Consider the following 26,051-nt stretch of genomic DNA (forward strand, 5'->3'; position numbering starts at 1 on the left):
CCCATTTAACTGTCTAAATGATTTTACAAAAGTCAAAATTGCACCCACCTCTACCCACTACTTCTGGCAGCTCGTTCCAGACACTTACCATCCTCTGTGCCCCTCTGGACCCTTTTGTATCTTTCTCCTCTCACCTTAAACCTATGCCCTCTAGTTTTAGACTCCCCTACCTTTGGGAAAAGATATTGACTATCTCGCTGATCTGTGCCCCTCATTATTTTATATCTGTAAGGTCCCCCCTCAACATTCTATGATCCAAGGAAAAAATAGTCCCAGTCTTTCCAGCCTCTCCTTATAACTCATACCATGAAACCCCAGTAGCATCCTAGTAAATCTTTTCTGCACTCTTTCTAGTTTAATAATATCCTTCCTATGATTTGGGGGGGGCGCGGGGGTGGAGAAAGCAGGGGTCACATTATTAACACGAAAGGTGAGATGACACTTTAAAGCTAGTGACTGATTTATCATGAACGAAATGAACAAAGACACAAGACGCATTGTAAATTATAGAAATGGTTTTTTATTGACTTTCCCAATTCCCACCGCTCCAAGATGATCATTTGGGAAGGGATTCCTGTGGGTTGCAGGGCTAGAGTATCCCACACTGTAATCAGACAAGACAGTTTGGGCCCAGCTCCCTGGGAAAACGGAGGGGGCTCTGCTCTCTGAATAGCGAGCTGGAAATACTGACAGCAGTACACCAGCATGCTTTGTAGAAGAATAAGCACAAAGAGTGTGAGTCTGCGTGTTCAGGGGATTGTCTAAAACTATTTAATAAAAAACCTTAGAAATGACCAATTTAAAAATTCCAGATCCACTCTGAGGAGATTTGTGCTTCGAAATGACAGTGAAGAGGGGAAGAATTGGGGGGAGAGAGAGAGAGAGAGAATACTGCTCAAAATGAAGAATGGATGAGCAGGCACTTCACACAATGCCAAACGTACAAGGAGAACGACAAACATAACTAGAACAAAATAGGCTGGGTACATCCAAAATACTTCACTTCAGGAAAGTACTGAGGGGGTTGCTCATTACTACTGAGACAAGCTGCTACAAGGGCAGTGAGAGGATTTCCAAGCAGATTTTATTGGGCAGCAGGGTATTCCAGAGTTTGGAGGAAGGGGGGGGGTCTCTATTCTAAGTTGCTTACAAATTGCCAGTGTCATCTTTCACTCCCATTTATAAAGGCTCATTGGGCCCAACTGCCACAGCATTTCAGTACAAACAAATACGTCGTGTGCACAGTCCTACACATATCTGTAAAAGCAATGAAGATTGTGGACAAATGGATGTAAATGACTGTGAGCTGGCTGCCATTTTTTTTTACTGGCAAACCACTCCCCAGCTGAGTATAGGACATTGCACTGATGTCCCAGGGTTAGGATATGATTTGTATACAACGTTCCCACATCTCTGTCACAATAGACAAAGGGTCACTCACACATCACCTTATTTGAGTACAGTGACCAAAAAAGACTGGGATAACACAGATAAATGGGAAAGAGATGATTGCTAACCATCCAATATGTAAAAAAGCTCTGATATCTACATTACAGTCCAGATTTATACACACTGGCATTTGGAGATTTCCAGTTTGTATTGAGGGTTGAGAGAAGGAGTGAGCATCAGCTCCCCATTCTCTACACTACCCTCTGGACCTGACGCATGATGCACTGGACAGATCCACTTGTCCGTTCGCTGTCTTTGGGTTATATCGCCCGCCAACCACTTATCGTACTGTATATTCTTCAGATAGAAGTGATTTGTGGTTTCTCCAAACCGTCTGAGGGGCCGGGGTGTTTCTCAGGCTGGTTGGGAGAGTGGACATGGAGGTGACCTATTCCACCGCCCCACACACAGGAAAAGACACGTGCATTTGTACTGAAACAGCAGTAGCAAATCAAAACAAGCGGCAAGCTAAAACGTGCAGGAGGCAAACTGACCCAACTGGCTTCAACAGCACCTCCCCACCCTGGATTGCAATAGAAATCTAAATTCAGAAACCAAAAGAATGTTTGTGTTCCTACAGTACTGATCTCCATTTAAAAACACTGAATCGACATCTGGCAGAAAGCAGAAATCCGCGGGAATAGCTGCAGAATTGCACCGCTGCTGGTCATTTTCTTCATTTTAAACATTTGGCGTGGCGTGAGGAACTCTGCGAACTTCCTCGGGCAGAGTCCATCCACTCTTCACTCCCGATGGACGAGGACAAAGAGTCCCAGCAGAACGAGTACCGCATACTGAAAAACACACCGTGCATAGTCCATCATACACTAAAAAGCACACACATTACGTAGTCCATCACACACAAACACACACACAGTGCAGTCCATCACACACTGAAAGAGAGACACACACTGAAAGGTACACAGTGCACAGTCCAACACACTGAAAAACACACAGTGCATAGTACATCACAAACAAAAACACACAGTGCATAGTCCATCATACACTGAAAAACACACACAAGTGCATAGTCCATCACACACAAACACACTCTCAGTGCAGTCCATCACACACTGAAAGACACACACTGAAAGGTACACAGTGCACAGTCTGACACACACTGAAAAACTCACACATTACACAGTCCATCACAAACAAATACATTCACTGCATAGTCCATCATACACTGAAATACACATTTGCATAGTCACACACTGAAAGACACAGTGCATAGTCCATCACACATTGAAAAACATATACACACACAGGAAAACACATTTATACTTCTACTAAAGATGCTTCTGTTGGAGGATTCAAGTTACCTTAAATTTTGGATAGTCATTCATCAGGATGGTCACTATACCTATGTACGGTACAAACCTGGAAAGATATTGGAAATGGCTTAGACAATTTGTAATCTCAAATCATAACAGAATCTTTAACTAACCGCAGCTTTACTGACATCACCCACATCCCGAGAACCAGCCTTGACCCCCTCAATGGTACACAGCCAAATCCATTCCATTGCATCACACTTTGTGATTTTTGGGAAAGTGGAACTGAGCAGCGACAGATCAGCCATGATCTTATTGAATGGCGGGGCAGGCTCAAAGGGCTGGATGGCCTACTCCTGCTCCTATTTCTTATGTTCTTATGTTTTCATCTATTCCCCTTGATTAGGTTCCAAAATGCTTCATTTTGACCTGGTGCGTGAAATTATTTCTTTGGGTACATGAGCCAGAGCACACTATTCATCCTTTGTTTCTGCTCAGTTGGCTGATCTCGCCTGCAGGTTGTGGCTGGCTGGGGGTGGGAGGGTTGATTATTTCCAGCTCCCTGATCTAGGGAATTAAGAATGAGATTAATTGGGAGTAACTGCTGGATGTACTGTCTAGATTCACACATGAAGACTGTGTCACTTGGGGAAAGTTAAACTCTAGCAATGCCAGGCAAGCAGAGTTCCGGGGGTGGCGGGGGGTCAATTTGCCCTCGAGACTTCACAAATAGCCCACACAATAGATCAAAAATGGGCCCCAAAATATCGAAAGGAAGGTCACCCCTCTATTCTGATTGGACGAGCAGCAAGCATGGGCCAACTGCTCCTCCAATCCGAGGATCTGTCTCTCCATCGCTGACTGTTTCAGCTCCTCCAATCACAGACTCTCTCACTGCCACTCCGGCTGCTCCTCCAGGTTCAGGCTCTGTGATTGGAGGAGGAAGGGAACACAGACTCCAGGTCAAGGAGCAACTGGCCACTCCCACTGCCGTCATTCAGGAGGTTTTTAAGCTGTGACACCCCCAATTACTTGGAGCAGATACTGAAAGATGTAAAGGGAGGAAACTGCTGGAAAGCCAGTAAGGGGGAACAGAGTACAGATGAGATCAGATTAGGGTTCCTCTGTGTCACTTGTAGCTCCATTAGCTTCTTCTTAATCACCTGTTTCCAGCACCTCTAATTCTGATTTAATACCAGCTGGTTTTCTGTGCAAGTTACACACAGGGTGCCAAGGCTGAATACAGCATTTGGGCTGGGGGTAAAGGGATCACTAGGAATGGAATCTTGCTCATCCTGTCTTTCAGCAGACTAAGCTTTTTGGGGGAAATTGGGATCAGCTGCTCGAGTCCAGAATGTTTCTCAGGGGGAATTTCACATTGTTACATCACCTTGTCAAAAGAGGTTTGGCAGTAGATGATGCAGGGCCGGGGGGGGGGGGGTAGATGGTGCGGGGTCTGGGAGGGGGGGGGGGGGGGGGTAGATGGTGCGGGGTCTGGGGGGGGGGGGGGGATAGTTGGTGCGGGGTCGGGGGGGGGGGGGGGGGGGATAGTTGGTGCGGGGTCTGGAAGGGTGGGGGGGGGGGGAGATAGTTGGTGCGGGGTCTGGAAGGGGGGGGGGGATAGTTGGTGCGGGGTCTGGAAGGGGGGGGATAGTTGGTGCGGGGTCTGGGAGGGGGTGGTGGGGGAATAGATGGTGCTGGTCAGGAAGGGGGGGGATAGATGGTGCGGGGTCTGGAAGGGGGGGGGATAGTTGGTGCGGGGTCTGGAGGGGGGGGGGATAGTTGGTGCGGGGTCTGGAAGGGGGGGGGATAGTTGGTGCGGGGTCTGGAAGGGGGGGGATAGTTGGTGCGGGGTCTGGAAGGGGGGGGGGATAGTTGGTGCGGGGTCTGGAAGGGGGGGGGGATAGTTGGTGCAGGGTCTGGAAGGGGGGGGGGATAGTTGGTGCGGGGTCTGGAAGGGGGGGGGGATAGTTGGTGCGGGGTCTGGAAGGGGGGGGGGATAGTTGGTGCGGGGTCTGGAAGGGGGGGGGATAGTTGGTGCGGGGTCTGGAAGGGGGGGGGATAGTTGGTGCGGGGTCTGGAAGGGGGGGGGATAGTTAGTGCGGGGTCTGGAAGGTGGGGGGGGATAGTTGGTGCGGGGTCTGGAAGGGGGGGATAGTTGGTGCAGGGTCTGGAAGGGGGGGGGATAGATGGTGCGGGGTCTGGGAGGGGGGGGAATAGATGGTGCGGATCAGGAAGGGGGGGATAGATGGTGCGGGGTCAGGGAAACGGGTTGTAGGTTATGGGGTTAGGAAAGGGGGTAAATTGTGGGGGGGGGGGGGGGGAGTTAGGAAAGGCAGAGAAGCGTTGTGGTAGATGGTGAGAGGTTAGGGAGGGGTAAGGATTGTGGTAGGTGGTGTGGGGTTAGGCAATGGGGCTCGATGGTGGGGGGTTGGAAAGGAGGGGGGTAGATGGTCCGGGTTTAGTATAGGAGAGAAGGGTTGTGGTAGACGTTTGGGGGCGGGGGGGGTTGGTTTGGGAAAGGAGGCTGGGGGAAAATGATGAGCTTAACTAACTCCATAAAGAGTGGGGATAATTGTGTGAGAATACCATGGACAACCTGTTATTGCCAAAGGAGTCTTTTTACTCCAAATTCCACTTCCGAGTCTGTGTACTTCAGCAATAAACTAATCAGGTCAGTGATTACTTCTCAGATCGCAACATCAGAGTGCGTTTAATCGAATAAAATATTCCAAGGTGATCCACTCACCTGAAAATTACAATGCCTTTAAATCAGAAAAGATTCTAATGGGATTAAAAGGGTGTGAAATGAAACAAACTTAAACAAGGGAGTTATCCTGGTGTGTAATGGTCAGCTGGTGCAAGCTTCATTCTAACCAGACAGTTGCTGTAATTAAAAGCACATCGCTTCACTGCAATACACAGCACAAGGTCAAAAACAGGCTGGAAAATTGAATTTCAGACAAGCACCGATATATTGAAATTCACAGGATTCTAAGGAGTAAACGACTGGACTAAACTGAACAGATGAGCTATAGATCCTCTCAAAACATCCCTGTTGAGAATTACCCTGCAAACTGTGGGTGCAAACGAGAAAATGGTAGCTTCAGCCATTAGCCACTCTGCTAAATTTAAACCCTCACGAATCTGCAAACTATCGTTATGAATAGTCTCACTCAGAGGATAATCATTAAACTGGATTCCTTGACATCTTTCAGGTAGTTACTTTGCAATTCTCTCCCATTTGCTTAGTAATGGCAGCTTAAAGTGTTATTTTATGATAATTCTCTGGGATCCAGCAAGTTTCGGATATTAACATACACAAAAGCAATTCGAAACTCTCAAATGCCCAAATGTATTTACACTAAGCTTTCCTGCTCTAGTCTAACGAAACAGACTGTTGCACTTGATCATGAATTGTACAATCTATACATATATTCAGACAATATAGAACACTTTAACACTTATTAAACCTGTTAACAGTTTTATTTGAAATATTTAACAGGTATTTTAGGACATCAGACATGCACCAATATCGAGGATGATCTCAAACAGGATACACAGGCCATTAAACTGACACAGAGGGCTTTCAACACGGATGTTACTTGCTGCTGCAGAAACTACGTAAGGTTAGAACGGTTCAGTGACTTGAAACAGCGGGCAACCCCTTTACCACAGGACCCGATATCTGTCATGTCACATTTAAATTATGTGAGACAGAGGAGGAGTGTGGGGGAGGGGGAGAGAGAGAGTGTGTGAGAGTGTGGGGGACAGAGAGAGAGAGAGTGTGTGTGTGGGGGAGAGAGAGACTTTTGGGTCAGACACAGAAAGAACGTGTCCCCTTTGTGCTCTGCCACTTTCGGTCCATGTTGAGCCCTTGTTGCTCCCCTCTGATGCCTTGCCCTGACCTTGTGACTTGTCATATTCTTGCCTCCTGGATATTTTTCTTATATATTACATATTATTTGTTAGTTTTTCTTGGGTGGGGTGATGAGCAGGGGGCAGGGTTACCCCCACATGGCAGAAGAGAAGTAGGTTGGGGGTGGGAGCAGGGGGAGAAAGAACAAAGGAAAATGTGGTGATGGTCTGCTTCTGCTGTATTTTAGGTGGGGGGTGGTGTTGAGATGATGTGTGAAAGGAGGAGGCGGCTGCTAAGTTGGGGGTTTAGGTGTTGCTGGGGGCTGGGATGGATGTCCAAGTGATGTGTGTGTTGGAGAGTTGTTTTTCTAGTAGTTTTCTGGCTGGGGAGGTTTTCTATCTGTTGCTGAGTCAGATTCTGTTTTTGGGTGGGTGGGGGGACTACTGAGGGGGTAGTAGGTGGGTTACGGGGAGAATTGGGGGGGGGGGGCAGGGGTTGCAAGAGGTCAGGCGGTGGTGAAAGACAAGTCCTGGGGGTTTTGTGATAGGGACGGTGGTGGGTAGGTCGTGGGCTGAAGGGTGGTTTGTTGTCCTCCACTGGCTTGGCATTTTGTCTCCTGTGTGTGCCTGTGAGGGTGGGTAGGGGTGAGGGGACTCCCAGAGCTGGTGGGATGGGGTGACTTTTTATTCTTTCTGTGGTGGCAGGGCGAGTGCGCGCATGCGAGAGAGAGAGAGAGAGAGAATGCATGCATGCGTATGCGCTCCCAATGCTTTGTGCATTTAACAGCCTCCCTTCCATTTTAGTCTCTCTCTGCTTTTACTCTCCAAAGCAAATTCATGTTCTTAATGGCTGAAATATCCACGACACAACAGTCGGTCAGTGTCAGGATAAGGGGACTTTTTTTTAAAGCAATGGAAATGCAAGGAGCACAGATAACATGGTCCAGACTGCAGCAGATGTAACTGTTTAGGCTTGTACTATAATCAGTCACTTGTTTCTACAAATCTGAATGAAGTGAAGAGAGCGGAACTTGTACCGATACACTGACCAATACATCCACAGTGTAATTGTGGGTTTTTAACAGGAGGTGAATCATAAATGTTGCACGCGTTATCTATATGTACATTTTGTTCACTGTGCATTGGGATCACCGGCACTCTGTGCATGGTTTCACACTCTGCCCACACACAGGGAGGTTTGGCCCAGACAAACGATGCAAAATTTGCAACTGTTCACCTGTTGGGGCAGCATCCACTCAGCCAAGGTCAGGAATGAAAGGGCAGCAGACAGCGCTCCCTCCCTTCTACCTTCTTCCGCCTGCTGACAATAAACCACCACATTTACATTGCACACAATGCAGCTGACACAATGATAAATGTGACACTTGAATATGTTTCAGGATGAGGTTATGCAACTTACACAGTAGCTGATGTCAAAGATTCGCCCCACATCTCTGCAACTATCTGTTGTTAACGAACATATTCTATGCTTCATGGGTTTGTACAATTGATGCAAGACTTCTGCAGCTTGCTGCAGTCATAGATAACGTGTGCAGCTCAAAATTTATGATTCACCTCCTGTGACTGTTAAAAACCCACAATTACACTGTTGATGTATTGGTCAGTGTATCGGTACAAGTTCCGCTCTCTTCACTTCATTCAGATTTGTAGGAACAAGTGACTGATTATAGTACAAGCTTTAACAGTTACGTCTGCTGCAGTCTGGACCATGTTATCTGTGCTCCTTGCATTTCCACTGCTTTAAAAAAAAATCCCCTTATCCTGACACTGACCAACAGTTGTGTCGTGGTTATTTGAGCCATTAAGCACATGAATTCGCTTCAGAGAGTAAAAGCAGAGAGACTAAAATGGAAGGGAGGCTGTTAAATGCACAAAACATTAGAGGAAAGGGAAGAGTCATTTCCCATGACCCAAATCCATTGCTGGGCTGCTTTTAAAATACAGATCCCGAGTTGGAGAGTTAAGAGCTGAGAACAGTGCGCTATTAAATTCCCCTTTTAGCAAAACAGTCCAGCCACTGCCACAAAAGCAGAACTGAAATTAGCCCAGTGACCCTGCAGTAAACAGCTCACCTGTGTGTCTCAAACCTCCTTCCCCGACTAAAGATAACGTTCCCACCTAGTATTATTTTTTTAAAAGCTGAAAATACAGAGGAGGAATGCACTTTTATCTAAAGTGCTTTCCTAAAAACACTTAGAGAGGAAAGGAACGCCTGCCAGGAATGATATAGCCCTGGCTCCCCACTACATTTTAAAGAACAAGGCTGCTGGAGACAAATTTGACATTGCACAACGTATCCAGAATGCTCATCTCCCACCAGCTGCCATGAAGCTGCATGGTTAATGCACCCATCCTCGAGCTGGGTGCCAATCACAAAAATCCAATTCAATTAACAGTGAAAGAGGCGCAGGATTCAAGCCATTTTGTTCCAGCAAGCATCCTGTTAGATAAGATGCAATTATTTTTCAAGCAAAAAACTGAACAAGCTGCTGCTTTTCCTTCCCCATTCTTTCACAGGATGTGGGTGTCGGGGAGCGGGGGAGAGTAGAGAAGAGTGACATTATCTCTTTTGGTCAATAATTTCTCGCAGAAATCAGTGGTGCAATGGTTAATACTGCTGCCTCACAGCGCCAGTGACCCGGGTTCAATTCACAGCTTGGTCACTGTCAGTGTGGAGTTTGCATGTTCTCCCCATTTCTGTGTGGATTTCCTTTGGGTGCTCCGGTTTCCTCCCACAGTCCGAAAGACGTGCTGGTTAGGTGCGTTGGCCATGTTAAAATCTCCCTCAGTGTACCCGAACAGGTGCCGAAGTGTGGCAACTAGGGGATTTTCACAACTTACATTAACAACTTCACTGCAGTGTTAATGTAAGCCTATTCGTGACAATAATTAAATATATATTTAAAGTTTATTTAAGATTGAAGCCATTATCTTCAGTCCCGGTTCCAAACTCTGTTCCCTCTCTCTGCCTCTTTACTATCATGTAGAATGTTCACAGTCATTGAATCATCATAAGCTTTCAATTACATTACAACGCTGGCACTAAAACTGCCCATTTCCACCTTCACAACATCACCTGTCTCTGCCCCTGCCTCAGCTGAAACCACTCACCTACGTCTCTGCTACCTCCCGACTGTTCTAACATACACCCGGCCGATCTCCCATATGCTACCCTCCACAAACCAGGGGTCACCCAAACCTCTGCTGCCTGGCTCGTTTCTTGCATCGAATGCCATTCAACCATCATCCCCGTGCTCACTGAGCTACAGCTTACCAAACTACAGCTCAAAATTCTAAAGCTGGCCATCAGATCCCTCCATGTTCTGACCCTTCCCCATTGAACATAAGAAATAGGAGCAGGAGTAGGCCATCCAGCCCTTCGAGCCTGCCCCGCCATTCAATAAGATGATCTGTCGTGGCTCAGTTCCACTTTCCCGCCCTCTCCCCATAACCCTCTCGTTTATCAAAAACCCACCAACCCGCGTCTTAAAAATATTTAGCGAGGCAGCCTCCACCACTTCAACGGGCAGAGAATTCCAGAGATTCACCACCCTTTGAGTGAAGAAGTTCCTCCTCAACTCTGTTCTAAACCGCCCCCCCTTTATCTTGACGCTGTGCCCCCTAGTCCTACTGTCCTTTCTGAGCAGGAATAGCCTCTCCACCTCTATCCTATCCATTCCATTCATCATCTTATACGTCTCAATGAGATCTCCCCTCATTCTTCTAAACTGAGTACAAGCCTAGTTTATTCAGCCTCTCCTCATAGCTCAACCCCCTCAACTCCGGTACCAGCCTAGTAAACCTCCACTGCACTCCCTCCACGGCCAAAATATCCTTGCGTAAGTACGGCGACCAAAACTGCACACAGTACTCCAGCTGCAGCCTCACCAATGCCCTATACAACTGCAGCAAGACCTCCCTACTTTTATATTCAATCCCCCTCGCGATGAAGGCCAGCGTCCCATTCGCCTTCCTGACCACCTGCTGCACCTGCAAGCTGGGTTTTTGCGACTCATGCACAAGGACCCCGAGGTCCCTCTGCACCGTCGCCTGCTGCAGTTTTTCTCCACGTAAGTAATAGTCCTTCCTACCATTATTCCTACCAAAGTGGACCACCTCGCACTTGCCAACATTAAATTCCATTTGCCATTTCCTGGCCCATTCGCCCAGCCTATCTAGATCCTTCTGCAGACTCTCCACACCCTCCGCGCAATTTGCCGTTCCCCCAATCTTGGTGTCATCAGCAAATTTCAACACCACTCGGTTCCCTCCTCCAGATCATCGATATAAATGGTAAATAGCTGAGGCCCCAGCACCGACCCCTGGGGCACTCCACTAGTCACCAACCGCCAATCCGAATAGCACCCATTAACCCCCACTCTGTCTCCTATTTGACAACCAATCCTCTATCCATGCTAACACCTTACCCCCAACTCCATGTCCCCTGACCTTCTGCAATAACCTCGAGGTACCTTGTCAAACGCCTTCTGAAAATCAAGAAAGACCACATCCACCAGCTCTCCTCTATCCACCGCCCTAGACACATCCACATAGAACTCCAATAAATTTGTCAGACACGACTTCCCCTTAACGAAACGGTGCTGCGTCTGCTCTATCAAGTTCTCTTGCTAAAAGAACAGATAGCCTGACAATGATCACACTGCTCTTTATGGGAGTGTGCTATGCAAATAAGCTGCTTTGTTTCCTACAACCGTGGCTGCCTCATTCCATTGGCTGTAAAGTGCTTTGTGGCATCCCGTGCTCACTAAAGGTGTTATAAATAAATGCAAGTCTTTCCCTCGTCTTGTTTAGAGCAACGGTCTTTGGTGTCAACCAGACAGATGTGGCAGAATGTGAGGACCACCCGGGTTCTGAAAGACATTTGACGGTGAATGATCTTTTCTCCTGCCTGCCAAAATTGTTCCCCTTTGGTTGGCTTGTTGGATGTACAAAATAGGGAGGTTTATAAGACCATGAGACACAGGAGCAGAATTAGGCCACTCGGCCCATCAAGTCTGCTCCACCATTCAATCATGGTTGATATTTTTCTCATCCCCATTCTCCTGCCTTTTTCCCATAACCCCTGCTCCCCTTATTAATCAAGAACCTAGTTATCTCTGTCTTAAAGACACTCAATGACCTGGCCTCCACAGCCTTCTGCAGCAAAGAGTTCCACAGATTCCCCACTCTCTGGCTGAAGAAATTCCTCCTCATCTCTGTTTTAAAGAATTGTCTCTTTAGCCTGGGGTTGTGCCCTCTGGTTCTAGTTTTTCCTATTAGTGGAAACATCCTCTCCACGTCCACTCTATCCGGGCCTCGCAGTATCCTGTAAGCTTCAATAAGATCCCTGCACATCCTTCTAAACTCCAATAATTACAGACCCAGAGTCCTCAACCGTTCCTCATACCGTAAGCTCTTCATTCCAGGGATCATTCTTGCGAACCTCCTCTGGGCCCTTTCCAAGGCCAGGGCATCCATCCTTAGGTACAGGACTCAAAATTGTTCACAGTACTCCAAATGGGGTCTGACCAGAGCCTCAGAAGTACATCCCTGCTCTTGAATTCTAGCCCTCTTGGCATGAAAGCTAACATTGCATTTGCCTTCCTAACTGGTGACTGAATCTGCACATTAATCTTAAGAGAATCTTGAACAATGACTCCCAAGTTTCCTGTGCTCTGCACCATTTAAAAATATCTCGAGATTGATCAGGAGTGGTTCTCCCTCACCGCGGTTCAAGGTGGACAAGAATCTGCCTGGCTGAGTGAAGCAGGAATAGCTGACAGACATGGAAATTCATGCAGATTATTTCAAGACAATTTGTTTTAATGCAAAATTGGGTCACAGACCCTCAGGGTATTAGTACTGTCATAACTGATCATTAATACCCAGTACAGCAGCCCCTACGTACAACAAACTTGATCTCAAGTGCCTGCTTTCAGAGGTGACTGGGTCTGGAATTTCCTCCTAGGTTCCAGCGTTTGAATTTTGATTGTGAGTAAGCATTTGAATACTCAATGCAATAGCTTGTCTTTTTCAGATGAGCCATTAAGCCAAGGCCCCATCTGCCTGGTCAGGTGGATGGAAAAGATCCCTTGGCGCTATTACAAGGAAGAATACGGCAAGCGGCCCTGATGTCATAGAATGCCTACAGGTCAGAGGTGGCCGTATGGCCCATTGAGTCTGATGTGGATGTGCCGGCGTTGGACTGGGGTGAACACAGTAAAAAGTCTGACAACACCAGGTTTTAGTCCAACCGATTTGATAGTAAACGCACAAGCTTTCGGGTTAGTCCCGAATGCGAATATTTGCATTCTAATCAGTAATCTCTAAACTGTCTGTGCTTTATATGCTCTGTCTGAGGCCAGAACTCTCCATTCACCTGACGAAGGGACTAACCCGAAAGCTTGTGCGTTTACTATCAAATAAATCGGTTGGACTAAAACCTGGTGTTGTCAGACTTTTTACCATTGAGTCTGTACAGACCACAATCCCACCCAGGCCAATTCCCGTAACCTCACGCATTTACCCTGCTAGTCCCCCTGACACTAGGGTCAATTGAGCATGGCCCATCCACCTAATCTGCACCTTTGGACTGTGGGATGAAACCTGGAGGAAACCCACGCAGACATGTGGAGAACGTGCAGACTCCAACAGGCAGTGATCCAAGCCGGGAATCGAACCCTGGCTTGCTTCAGGAGATCAGCTGCTTGTTAGACTGAAATAAAGACATTCATTGTGGAAAGGTTGTAGCTTTTAGAAAGACAGCCACATGCCAGCTCACCACCTGACACTGTTTCTAACATGCTGATGGGGCAGGAGATTGCAATTCTCTGCCTTTAGTTAGCACCTGTTTGTAATCTTAGTCATTTCTCTGCTGCTTGCCTTGCTCTGCCATGTCCTCTGTTTACACAGTTTCTCTATCGGAAGATCATATGGAACATACAAAATAATTCCAAATAAACCTGTTGGATTTTAGCCTTGTTGTGAGGCTTCTTACTGTGCCCACCCCGGTCCAATGCTGGCATTTCCACATCATACAAAATAGGAGGAGTATGCCACACGACCTCTCAGGCCTGCTCCACCATGCAGTAAAATCATGGTGGATCTGTAGGTGTTGTGTTCCCTTTGTTTCCCTCGCCTAAGAATCTATCTACACCTGTCTTAAAAATACTCAGTGATCCTGACTCCATCGCTTTCTGAGGCGGAGAGTTCAAAGGTTGTACAACCCTCTGACAGAAAAAAATTCTCCTAATCTCTGTCCCAAAAAGGGGGACCCCAAATTTTGAAACAGCACTATCTAGTCTGGCACTCACCCGCAAGTGGAAACATCCGTTCCACGTTTATCTCGTCAAGGACATTCAAGATCTTATATACTTCAATCAAATCATCCTTCACTCTTTCAAACTCAGCCTAGCCTTTCCAGCATATCCGCAAAAGACAACCTGCTCATGCCAGTATTAATCTAGTAAACCTCCTCTTCACCACTTCAGATGCAATTAAATCTTAAATAATTTCTTAAATAAGGAGACCAAAACCACACGATATTCCAGATGCAGCCTCACCAATGGCCTGCAGCATAACATCCTTACTTTTATGTTCCAACTCCTCTTGTAATAAAGGATAGAAATCCGTTAATCTTCTTGGTTACATGCTGCAACCTGCATACTAACTTTGTGACTCATGTACTAGAACACCTAGATCCCTCTGCACCTCAACAGACTTTGGTTACAGCTTCAACATAACATTAGCAACCTTCTCCCAGGCCCTCTCCACTGAATGTATCATAAAGCTCTAACAGAAAGATAATTCTATAAACAAAAATTAAATTGTGGATTAGCCATTTCCATTTTTACTGTATAATGAGGAAAAGTCTGTTGAGTGGAGCATAGCAGCCAATAGAGAGATCACATGTGACCAATCTGTAACTCACCCGCGTGCTCGTCCCACTACATCTTTCTTTTCTAGCCAGTGTTGTCCCTGTTTATACAGGCCCCGGTCATCAACAGCATTGTTGTCACCTTTCGTCAGGAATTTGATGTCCCCGTTTTCCCTGGAACAGGAGAATAAGAGTTTGCTCACAATGTTTTCACAATCACCAAACACCAAACCGCACAAGAGATATTGGGACAGGGCCAATTTTAAGGAGCATTGTAAAGGTGGAGGAGGGAGAATTAGAAAGAATTTGGGGAAGTCATGCCAGAGCTTTGGACCCTGGTAGTTAAGCACGGCTGCCGCTGGTGGGACGATGGAAATCAATCACACACACAAAGACTCGGAGGAGCGCAGAGATCTCAGAGAGCTCTAGGACTACACAGCTAACAGAGATAGGGATACTCGATAAAAAGGGTACAAGATATCTTTTATGAAAAACAACTAAGTTTTGTTTAAAGTTAGCACTTTAGTAAGTAGGCCAGAGACACCTAATCTGCTGAATAGCAGAAAAGCTGCTCCAGTAATTTCATGATGTGGAGAGGCCAGCGTTGGACTGGGGTAAACACAGTAAGAAATCTCACAACACCCCAGGTTAAAGTCCAACAGATTTATTTATTATGTTTAAATATTTCAATTGGTAAAAGTTAATTTTTTTGTTATAGTTAAACTGTATTGTTAAAGTAAAGCGTGTTTTAATAAATGTGTTAATAGAATCACACCTAGAGAGAAACATTGTATCCTCACACTAATGCCAAATTTAAAAATAGTTGGGGTCTAGTCTAACTTCACAATATACCTTGGTGTTTCTGATCTGGTCCCTAACATTAGCGACATTAATATGATTATTCTTCAGTTCCTTCATTCCACTTTCCCAGTACCAATCCAGTCGGTGACAGAACAATCACTTCCCTCTTGGGGATGTGGGAAGAGGACAGGATGAGAATGGGCTATAGGCTCTCCGACTGCGTATTGCTCCTCCGAAACATTAACCTACAGAGAAATTTGGGGGAGTAAATTACACTCAAAAATTCTACCATTCTGCTGTACAGTGCAATAAACTGTCAAGAGGCGTTAACTCGAGCCAGTCAACACCTTAAAGAATGATTTTCTGTTTATAAACCACCAGGATTCCTGGATTAGAAGCACATACTTCTCATGAATCTTCAGCACTCTGTGTACTATTGGAATTTCTCGTCCTTCAATTCTGAAAACCACTATTTCGCCAACTCGGATGGGATCTTCCACACGGTTGGTCAGGAAGAGGAGGTCACCTCGGTGGAAGGCAGGCTCCATACTCCCACTGAAAGAGACATATCAGAGTGTCAGACTTTTCACTGCAGAGATGGGACATTTCGCAGGATTCTGGGATAAAATCTCTCCAAATCATCCCTATTGCAATTGAGATTCCAATGTTTGCAGTTTCCTGGTGCTTTGCCTGGTGACTAATTCCTCAAATGATCCATCCTTGTCAACCTCACCCTCACTAGATAACAGACCGTCTCCAGTAGATGTCACTGAGTGACAATGAGCAAATCTACCTGTCTACAGTTTGTCAGTTTATTTTCAAGTGTGTTTTGGGATCACTAAGTCAATTTGCATCAGTGACTTATTCAAATCTCACCAATCCTACAATCCTGTCCCCTTACTAGAAACTCATAAATAACACTTAGCCATTTAGCAGTTTACTGGCCCAGACAAGCATATTTAATAAGTGAAAATGCTGGAAACACAAAACAGAAAACACCTGTAAGGAGGGAAACAGTGTCAGCATTCTGTACTAACGATCACTCACTGACCTGAATCATAGAATCCTACAGTGCAGAAAGAAGCCCTTCAGCCCATCGAGTCTGCACCAAACACAATACCACCCAGGCCCCACCCCATGTCCCTGTATATTATACTCACTAATCCCTCTAACCTCCACTACCCTGGACTCTAAGGGGCAATTTCTTAGCATGGCCAATCAACCTAACCGGCACATCTTTGGACTGTGGGAGGAAACCCACACAGACATGAGGAGAATGTGCAAACTCCACACAGACAGTGACCCGAGCTGGGAATCGAACCCGGGACCCCGGAGCTGTGAAGCAGCAGTGCTAACCACTGTGCTACCGTGCTGCCCACTTATTAAATATGCTTGTCTGGGCCAGTAAACTGCTAAATGGGTAAAGTGTTATTTATAAGTTTCTAGTAAGTGGACAGAATTGTAGGATTGGGGAGATTTGAATAAGTCACTGACGCAACATTAACTGTTTCTCTCTGTCCGGCCTGCAGCGTTTCTTTTTACTTCCAATTTCCAGCACCCACAGTGTTTTGTTTTATAGAACCCCAAACATACTTAAACCATTCAGCCCTTCGAGCCTGCTCCACCATTCAATAAGGTCATTGATTGATCTGATGTGAGCTCAATGCCACTTTCCTGGCTAGCCTCTTTACCCTCGTCAATCAAAAATCTATCTAATTCAACCTTAAAATATACACAATGACCCAGCTTCTGCTGCTCTCTGATGGAGAGTGTTTCAAAGGTTCATGACTCTCACGGGGTGGCACAGTGGTTGGCACTGCTGCATCTCAGTACCAGAAACCTGGGTCCAATTCTGGCCTCAGGTCATTGTCTGTGTGGAGTCTGTATGGATTTCCTCCCACAGACTGAAAGTCATTCTGGTTAGGTGCATTGGCCATGCTAAATTCACCCTGTTCCCTCCAAGTCGCTCATCATACTGACTTGGAAGTGCATTGTCATTTGTTCCCAGACACTGGGTCAAACTTCTGGAACTTCCTCCCCAACAGCACTATGCGTGTACCAACACCACATGGATGGCAGCGGTTCGAGAAGGCAGCTCACCTCCACCTTCTTGAGGGCAATTCAGGACAGGCAATAAATGCTGGCCTAACCAGTGATACCCACATCTTATGAATAAATCAAAGTTGAGCAAACCTTCGCTGAAGTGCTTCTGATGCAACTGTGTCCTTTCCTGAGACCAGAACTATACACTAGTCTCACCTTGTACAACTGTATCAAAACATTCCTGCTTTTATATTCCATTCCCCTTACAATGAACAATATTTACTTCGTATTTCTAATCATTTGCTGCAACTGAATGTTTGCAATTCATGTACCTGGGTCCCTATATTTAACGATGAACATTTCTAACTAATGGTCTAATCTGCTACCGAGACAAGACGATTAAAAATGGAGAAGTTATGGTATGTGGATGGTGTAGTTCCAGCATTTGAAAGAGGTTGCTTACAAAACAGTGACATGTACAATTCAGCGATTCATATTGAACAGGGGTGGTGGGAATTAAGACAAACACACAGATCCGGAGACCTGAAGAGTCGCTGAGAATTCGCACCTGAATAAAAGAACAATCAGTTTATCACTTACCTGAGTACAACTACAATCGGACTTTCACTTCCCGTTAGAACCATTAATCCTTTCCAGATCATCAGCGCGGAAGACACAATCATTCCAAAATTCAGCACCTGATAATACAGCTGGAAGGAGAATCAATGGATTAAGTACGCGGCAATGCTTCCCATTTACATTTCACTAAGGTTTGAACAATGTCAAGCAAAACTTTGATTTATCTGCACTGGTCTCGCGCTCCCAACGAGTCTCATCACAGCCCCTCTTTCAACTCCCATCCTTCAGTCCAGTCCACTTATAAAAACTGACGCTAACACTATCCACAGCTTAGTGGAAAACAAAACATTGTGACACAGAGACAAAAACAGAGAAAGCTGCAAAAACTCAGATCTGTTGGGAGAGAAAACAGTTAACATTTTGAGTCTGTTTGACTCCACCAGGTGTAGAGGCAAAACAGACTCAAAATATTCACAGAATTGTAGAATCTCTACAGGGCAGAAGGAGGCCATTTGGCCCATTGAGTCTGCAGCGACCACAATCCTACCCAGGCCCTATTCCTGTAACCCCATCTATTTTCCCTGCTAGTTCCCCTAACACTAAGGGGCAATTTAACATGGCCAATCAACCTAACCCGCACATCACTGAGTCAGTTTCTCTCCCCACAGACACTGCCAGACCCGCTGAGATTTTCCAGCATCCGCAGTATTTTGCTGATGTTAGCGAGCATTGAGAGCAGCGCCATAAACAACACGTTCTAAAGAGCATAGCTGAAAATATTCAGAACAGAACACCCAGAATCAGTCTCATGCGTCAAATTAGATGCTGGTAATAAGCCAAGATAAAAACTTTAAAAAGTGTGATCTCCATTTCTTAAAGCTGATCTGAACACGTAAAGAGAATGGTTAGGGCTTTGCCCAAACACACAGTAACCGCAGCCGGATAGATAATCACGGAGACCTCCAACAGTCAACCCAGCGTGTACTGGACAATAACTCAGCAATAAGAATAGAGAAAATGCTGGAAAATCTCAGCAGGTCTGACAGCATCTGTGGAGAGAGAATACAGCCAACATTTCCAGTCTGGATGACCCTTCATCAATTTCAATTTAATTTGATTTTATTTATTATTGTCACGTGTATTAACAGTGAAAAGTATTGTTCCTTGAGCGCTGTACAGACAAAAGATACCAATCATAGACAAGGAAACGAGAGAGTACAGAATGTAGTGTTACAGTTTTGATAGGTTGTACAAAAGATCAACTTGATGCAAGGTAGGTCCATTCAAAAGTCTGACAGCAGCAGGGAAGAAGCTGTTTTTGAATCAGTTGTGCATGACCTTAGTTTTTTTTCATATCTTTCCCGAAGGAAGAAGGTGGAAGAGAGAATGTCCGGGGTGCGTGGGGTCCTTAATTATGATGGCTGCTTTGCGGAGGCACTGGGAAGTGCAGACAGAGTCAATGGATGGGAGGCTGGTTTGAGATGGATTTGGCTACATTCACGACCGTTTGTAGTTTCTTGCAGTCTTGGGCAGAGCAGGAGCCCATACCAAGCTGTGATACAACCAGAAAGGATGCTTTCTATGGTGCATCTGTAAAAGTCAAGGAAGCTGACGATGGGTTATCCAGATTCATAACGTTGGTTCTATTCTTTTAACTTAATGACTAATTCAGCAAAGACTCATCCCTTTACTTTCATCCCATGTCTCACTTTGCCTCTAGAATTTTGCATGTTTCCAAATTCATTATTTGGTGAAATGGTAACTTGTGGCAGCAAGCTAGTATTAAAATGCCCCAACTACAATGCAGGTCAGCCTTCCAACACAACAGCAATTTCAAACAATTCACTACACATTCTGTCACCTGGCCAATTCTGAATCACCTGACTTGATATCTTGGGGTTTAGAAAAGCACATGAGCTGCAAAGTGTTGGTTTAAGATACTATTAGAGGCCTATCAAAATCTGACAATTGAATGGCACATTCCCTCTACATCTGGGAACCTCTGCAAAGACACTGTGCGACCCTTCTCCCAGACTGAGGGAATATTAATGAGCAGCACAGACTCCATACCTGAAGTTTGCAGAATAGGAGTTTTAACTTTATTTATTAGTGTCCCACTGGAGGAAACTGGAGCACCCGGAGGAAGCCCACGCAGACACGGGGAGAACGTGCAAACTCTGCACAGACAGTGACCCAAACCAGGAATTGAACCCAGGTCCCTGGTGCTGTGAGGCAGCAGTGCTAACCACTGTGCCACCCATAATCAAGATTCAATGTGAGATACAGAGAGGGAAAGACAATCTGGACAGAGAGAGAGAAGAAAAAGACAATGGAAGTTTTTATAATCTCTGTTGATGGCTATAAGAACACCTTCGATTCCAAAATTAATTTTTTAGTACCAGACAGGTTGTCTGCAGTAACTAAGATTTATAGTGCCGTTCAAAGGATGTTGATACTGAAGTCTGATTTAACCGTGGTGAGGTTAGTTCATTTCCATGCTGTCAGGACAGGAACTTCACACCATTGCATACATATCAATGGACAGCCAGAAGGGAACACAGCACATCTCAAACAGCGACTTCCAGATGTGTGTTCAACTGTATCTTGTGCACTCACAATACCCTACAGTCCAGTTATCACGTGAATAATATTAAATTTGTTAGCCTCATTTTATAGACATCAGAATCAACATAGAAAAGTTTAGCTACAGCTGGACTACCAGCAGAAACAAAAAGAAGTTGATTTGCTGTAAAGGCTAATCTGGTTCACCAATAACCTTGAGGTCAGGGATTCTGACATCCTTGCCGAGCTTGGCAGGTGACTGTAGTTCACAAGACAAGCTTAGAAACTGTGCCCCAACAAAACAATTAATTGCAACTCAAAGCACCATCTTCTCAGCAACTACTGATGGGCAAATCACGTGGCAGTGTCACTTACAGCAAAAGAACTAAATTTAAAAAGCAGCTGTCACTTTCATCCGTAAGTTTTTTTTTGCTAAAAAGTTAATTATTTGCTGTGTTTATTCCCTGGCACCTCGTCAAGGACAGCATTTAGGGATTTAGACAGTTGGGTTAATCAACAGGAATCTCTCATGAAATCAGCTGAGCATTCCTCAAGGTGTTCTAGTTCCAATTTTCCACTCCCAAACATTGGCTACTCAGATAGCGGCTTTTAAAAGGAACATTTGAAACAAGCTTGAGCAGGGACCATCATTCCCCAGAGTTCAAAACATAGAACCATAGAAAATTACAGCTCAGAAACAGGCCTTTTGGCCCTTGTCTGTGCTGAACCATTTTTTGCCTAGTCCCACTGACCTGCACTTGAACCATATCCCTCCACACACCTCTCATCCATGAACCCGTCCAAGTTTTTCTTAAATGTTAAAAGTGACCCTGCATTTACCACTTTATCCGGCAGCTCATTCCACACTCCTACTCTCTGCATGAAGAAGCCCCTCCTAATATTTCCTTTAAACTTTTCTCCTTTCCTATCCCAGAGTAAGAATAGAAACATAGAATCCCTATAGCACAGCAGGCCATTTGGCCCACTGAGCCTGCACCAGCACCAATCCCACCCTATCCCCCAACCCTGCTAATCCCTGATGCTGGGGTCAATTTAGCATGGCCAATCAACCTAACCCGCACATCTTTGGACAGTAGGGGGAAATCAGAGCACCCAGAGGGAACGCAGGCAGACTTGGGGAGAATGTGTAAATGCCACACAGGCAGTGAGCCAAGTTGGGAATTGAACCTGGGTCCATAGCGCTGAGAGGCAGCAGTGCTAACCACTGTGCCAGAGTCAGATAACAAGATTTGCATGTGATCTGATTTGAACTGGACCAGCCATATAAATATTGTGGCTACAAGAGCAGGTCAGAAGCTGGGAACTCATAAGAACATAAGAAATAGGAGCAGGAGGAGGCCAACTAGCCCTTCGAGCCTGCCCCGCCATTCAATAAGATCATGGCTGATCTGTTGTGGCTCAGTTCCACATTCCCGCCCTCTCCCCATAACCCTTAATCCCCTCTCTTATCAAAAACCCATCAACCCGCGTCTTAAAAATATTTAGCGAGGTAGCCTCCACCACTTCAACGGGCAGAGAATTCCAGAGATTCACCACCCTTTGAGTGAAGAAGTTCCTCCTCAACTCCGTGCTAAACCGCGCCCCCCCCCTTTATCTTGAGGCTGTGCCCCCTAGTCCTACTGTCCTTTCTGAGCGGGAAGAGTCTCTCCACCTCTATCCTATCCGTCCCATTCATCATCTTATACGTCTCAATGAGATCTCCCCTCATTCTTCTAAACTCTAACGAGTACAAGCCTAATTTATTCAGCCTCTCCTCATAGCTCAACCCCCTCAACTCCGGCATCATCCTAGTAAACCTCCTCTGCACTCCCTCCAAGGCCAAAATATCCTTGTGTAAGTACGGCGCCCAAAACTGCACACAGTACTCCAGCTGTACTCCAACACAGTACTCCAACTCTGTGGCGAGAAACACCTCCTGATTCCCCAAAGCCTGTTCTCCTTCTACAAGGCACAAATCAGGAGTGTGATGGAATACTGACTGTAGCTCCAACAACACTCAAGAAGCTTGACTATCCAGGACAAAGTGACTCACTTGATTGACACTCCCATCCCCCACCTTAAACATTCATTCCCTGCACCAACACACAATGTGTACCATCCACAAGACGCACTGCAGCAACTCATCAAGGCTCCTTGCACATCACCTTCCAAACCCATGACCACTACCCAGAAGGACAAGGGCAGCAGACTCATGAGAACATCATCTGTAAGGTTCCCTCCAATCAACAAACCATCCTGACTTGGAAATATATCGTCATTCTTTCACCATCGCTGGATCAAAATCTTTGAAAACTCTTCCTACAGCACTGTGTACCTGCACTAAATGGATTACAGCAATTCGAGAAGACAGTTCACCACCAGAGTTATAGAAGTTCACAGCATGGAAACAGGCTCTTCCACCCAACTTGTCCAAGTCGCCTTTTTTAAAAACTCCCAAGCTAGTCCTAATTGCCTGCATTTGTCCCATATCCCCCCTATATCCATGTTACCCACGTAACTGGAAACACTTTTTAAAAGGCAAAATTGTATCCACCTCTACTACTACCTCCGCAGCTTGCTCTAGACACTCTGCTGTGTGTGAAACAATTACCCCTCTGGACCTTTTGTATCTCTCCCCTTCTCACCTTAATCCTATGCCCTCTAGTTTTACACTCCCCTACCTTTGGGAAAAGATGTTGACTATCTAGCTGATCTGTGCCCCTCATTATTTTATAGACCTTGATAAAATCACCCCTCAGCCTCCTTCGCTCCAGAGGAAAAAGTCCCAGTCTATGCAGTTTCTACTTATAACTCAAACCATCAAGACTCGATAGCATCCTAGTAAATCTCTTCTGCACTCTTTCTAGTTTAATAATATCCTTTCTGTAATAGTGTAGCCAGAACTGGACACAGCATCTCAAGGGCAGCTGGGAGGGAGGGGCAATAAATGCTGGTCCAATCAGCAAAGCCCACATCACAAATGTGCATGTTAAGGATGTGCTAATTAGCAATGTGTACATCAAACTCCACTTGCCACCTTTTGAATTTAATATAGCAACATATTCAAGCTTCACTGATGGAGTATAGGGGGAATATTACCAAAATACGAGCCACAAGTCAGTGGAATATTAACAAACCATGCATCTGACAAAGGAGACCACTCAGTCTTTCGGGTCACCAAGTAAACAAACTTAAGTTACATTTGGACAAAGAAAAAGGGGGCAGCTCCCCAAAAGGAGGGGGAAATGGCCCAAACAGAAAAAAAAAGTACAAAGGAAACCTAAGACACATCAAATCAAAATGTGATTGTCGGGGTCTATAAGGCACCTCAGCCCCTGCGGTACCCAACGGGCACGGAAACCCATCATATCCCTGACTGTTAAAGGAATGCTTGGAATCTGTGACAATGAAATCTAGACTCGCACCTTCCCTGGCACAAACACAGTAAAGTCATTTCTAACTGAACATTCACTTTTTTTGCAACAAAGGATCTGGATCCTGTTTGTGCCAAAAATACAAATGCTCCCGAATGCAATCAAATGCCTGTTGGTTTCTGCACCACGTGGGGGGTGCATGTTGCCAGCACTGACGCTCCATGATGCTGCTTCTACCAGGCTTTCAGCGTTCCATATGGAATCAACCAGCTCTTCTCAAAAGCATCGTCACCATTACCACATCACGGGCTCTCAATGTTCAATCCAAATTGAGGCATTCCTGTCAATTTTTCTTCCCAACATGAAGACAATTACATTACAGAAGAGAAAATGTCACTTGGAGAGGGGGGGGGGCGCAGAAGGAAGGGGCAGTGAATCTATACAAGCTGCAACAAGGCAACATATGAAGTTTGAGGTTAGAAATATAGAAAATAGGTACACGAGTATAGAGACGTGAAGAGAAAGAGGCTGAAGACAAATGTAGGTCCCCTACAGACAGAAATGGGGGGAATGTATAATAGGTGACAAAGAAATGGCCAAGCAACTGAATACATATTTTGGTTGTCTTCACAGAAGAGGACAAATCTGATGCCAGAAATGTTGGAGAATGCAAGATTTAGTGAGGGGGAAGAATTGAGGGAGATCAATATTAGTAGGGAAATTGTGCTGGGAAAATTGATGGGGAAGGCAGATAAATTTCTCAGAGCCTGATAATCTACATCCCAGAGTACTTAAGTGGCTCTAGAAATAGTGGATGCATTGGTGGTCATCTTCCAGGATTCTACAGACTCTGGAACAGTCCCTGCAGATTGGAGGGTAGAGAATGTCACTCCAATATTCAAAAAGGGAAGTAGACAGAAAACAGGGAATTACAGATCAATAAGCTTAACATTGGTAGTGGGAAAAATTCTTGAATTCATTATGCAAGGAAGATGTTCCTGATGGTGGGGGAATCCAGAACAGTCTGAGGATTCAGGGTAGACCGTTTAGGACAGAGGTGAGGAGACATTTCTTCACCCAAAGAGTGGTGAGCCTGTGGAATTCATTACCACAGGAATTAGTTGATCCCAAAACATTGAATGTATTCAAGAGGCGACTGGATATAGCAGTTGGCATAAATGGGATTAAAGGATATGGGGAGAAAGCAGAATTAGGCTATTGAGTTGGACAATCAGCCATGATCGTGATGAATGGCAGAGCACGCTCGAAGGGCTGAATGGCCTCCTCCTACGTTCTATGAGTAAGCCATTCGGCCCTTTGGGGGTGCATCACTATTGAATGGGATGGGACCGGGGGAGCAGAAACAGATAGTACAGGACGCGGGAGAGAGATGCAAACTGAGAGGGGGCACACACAAACTGAGGAGGGGGAAGAGTGCGTTATTTGGAGAGTAATGAGGCTGGAGGAGATTCCAGAGGTGATTGGAAGGTGGGGGGTTGATGGGATTTAAAGTGTTAAAATGGAGACAGAAATTGGCAAAGAATTTGAGTGAAAATGAGAGGATGGTGAAAAGCAATATACAAATATAGTCTTTAACCAGGGAGCGCCGAGAGGGGGGGGGGGAAGAGAGAGAGAGGGGGGGGGGGAGAGAGAGAAGGGGGGGGGGGGAGAGAGAGAGAGGGGGGGGGGAGAGAGAGAGAGGGGGGGAGAGAGAGAGAGGGGGGGGGAGAGAGAGGGGGGGGGGGGAGAGAGAGGGGGGGGGGGGAGAGAGAGGGGGGGGGGGAGAGAGGGAGAGAGAGAGAGGGGGGGAGAGAGGGAGAGAGAGAGAGAGAGAGAGAGGGGGGGAGAGAGAGAGAGGGAGGGGGGGAGGGACGGAGGGGAGGGAGAGAGAGAGGGGGGAGGGAGTGGGGGGAGAGAGGGGGGAGGGAGTGGGGGGAGAGAGGGGGGAGGGAGTGGGGGGGGAGAGAGGGGGGGAAGGAAGGGGGGAGGGAGGGGGAGGGAGATGGGGGAGGGAGGGGGGGAGCCGAGTCCGGCGCGAGTTTCCGCTCCCGCCGCTGCCCACCTGCCGCTTATTCATGCGCCGCACATCGTTGAGAAAATCCAGGGACATCATCCTGGCCTCCCGCCTCCCGCCGCCTCAAACCCGCATCAAAATCACGGAAACAAATTCAACTCAACTCCCCCCACACACACACAGCTCCTCCAACCGCCAGA

The 26,051-nt window shown here is 46.1% G+C and overlaps 1 protein-coding gene across 1 annotated transcript; it reads right to left on the reverse strand.

Moving 5' to 3' along the window:
* Window positions 1-497: 497 nt before the first annotated feature.
* Window positions 498-26,051, reverse strand: sec11a (SEC11 homolog A, signal peptidase complex subunit). Its single transcript, XM_080216113.1, has 6 exons — window positions 25,900-26,051; window positions 17,923-18,032; window positions 15,685-15,834; window positions 14,533-14,652; window positions 2,772-2,829; window positions 498-2,243 (listed from the first exon to the last, which is right to left on the reverse strand). Exons 1-6 carry the CDS (start codon window positions 25,948-25,950, stop codon window positions 2,193-2,195), a joined length of 540 nt encoding a protein of 179 aa, XP_080072239.1. The 5' UTR covers window positions 25,951-26,051; the 3' UTR covers window positions 498-2,192.

Source organism: Carcharhinus amblyrhynchos, chromosome 32, assembly GCF_965287045.1.
Source record: "Carcharhinus amblyrhynchos chromosome 32, sCarAmb.v2.hapA, whole genome shotgun sequence".
In the NCBI taxonomy this organism is placed as follows: domain Eukaryota; kingdom Metazoa; phylum Chordata; class Chondrichthyes; order Carcharhiniformes; family Carcharhinidae; genus Carcharhinus; species Carcharhinus amblyrhynchos.

Coding starts and splice junctions, on each gene's coding strand:
- sec11a (XM_080216113.1), bottom strand. CDS start 25,950: ATGATGTCCCTGGATTTTCTCAACGATGTGCGGCGCATGAATAAGCGG. Junction 18,033..25,899: donor GGCGCATGAATAAGCGGCAG/GTGGGCAGCGGC, acceptor TTCTCCTTCCAG/CTGTATTATCAGGTGCTGAA. Junction 14,653..15,684: donor GTGCTGAAGATTCATGAGAA/GTATGTGCTTCT, acceptor CTCCTGTTCCAG/GGAAAACGGGGACATCAAAT.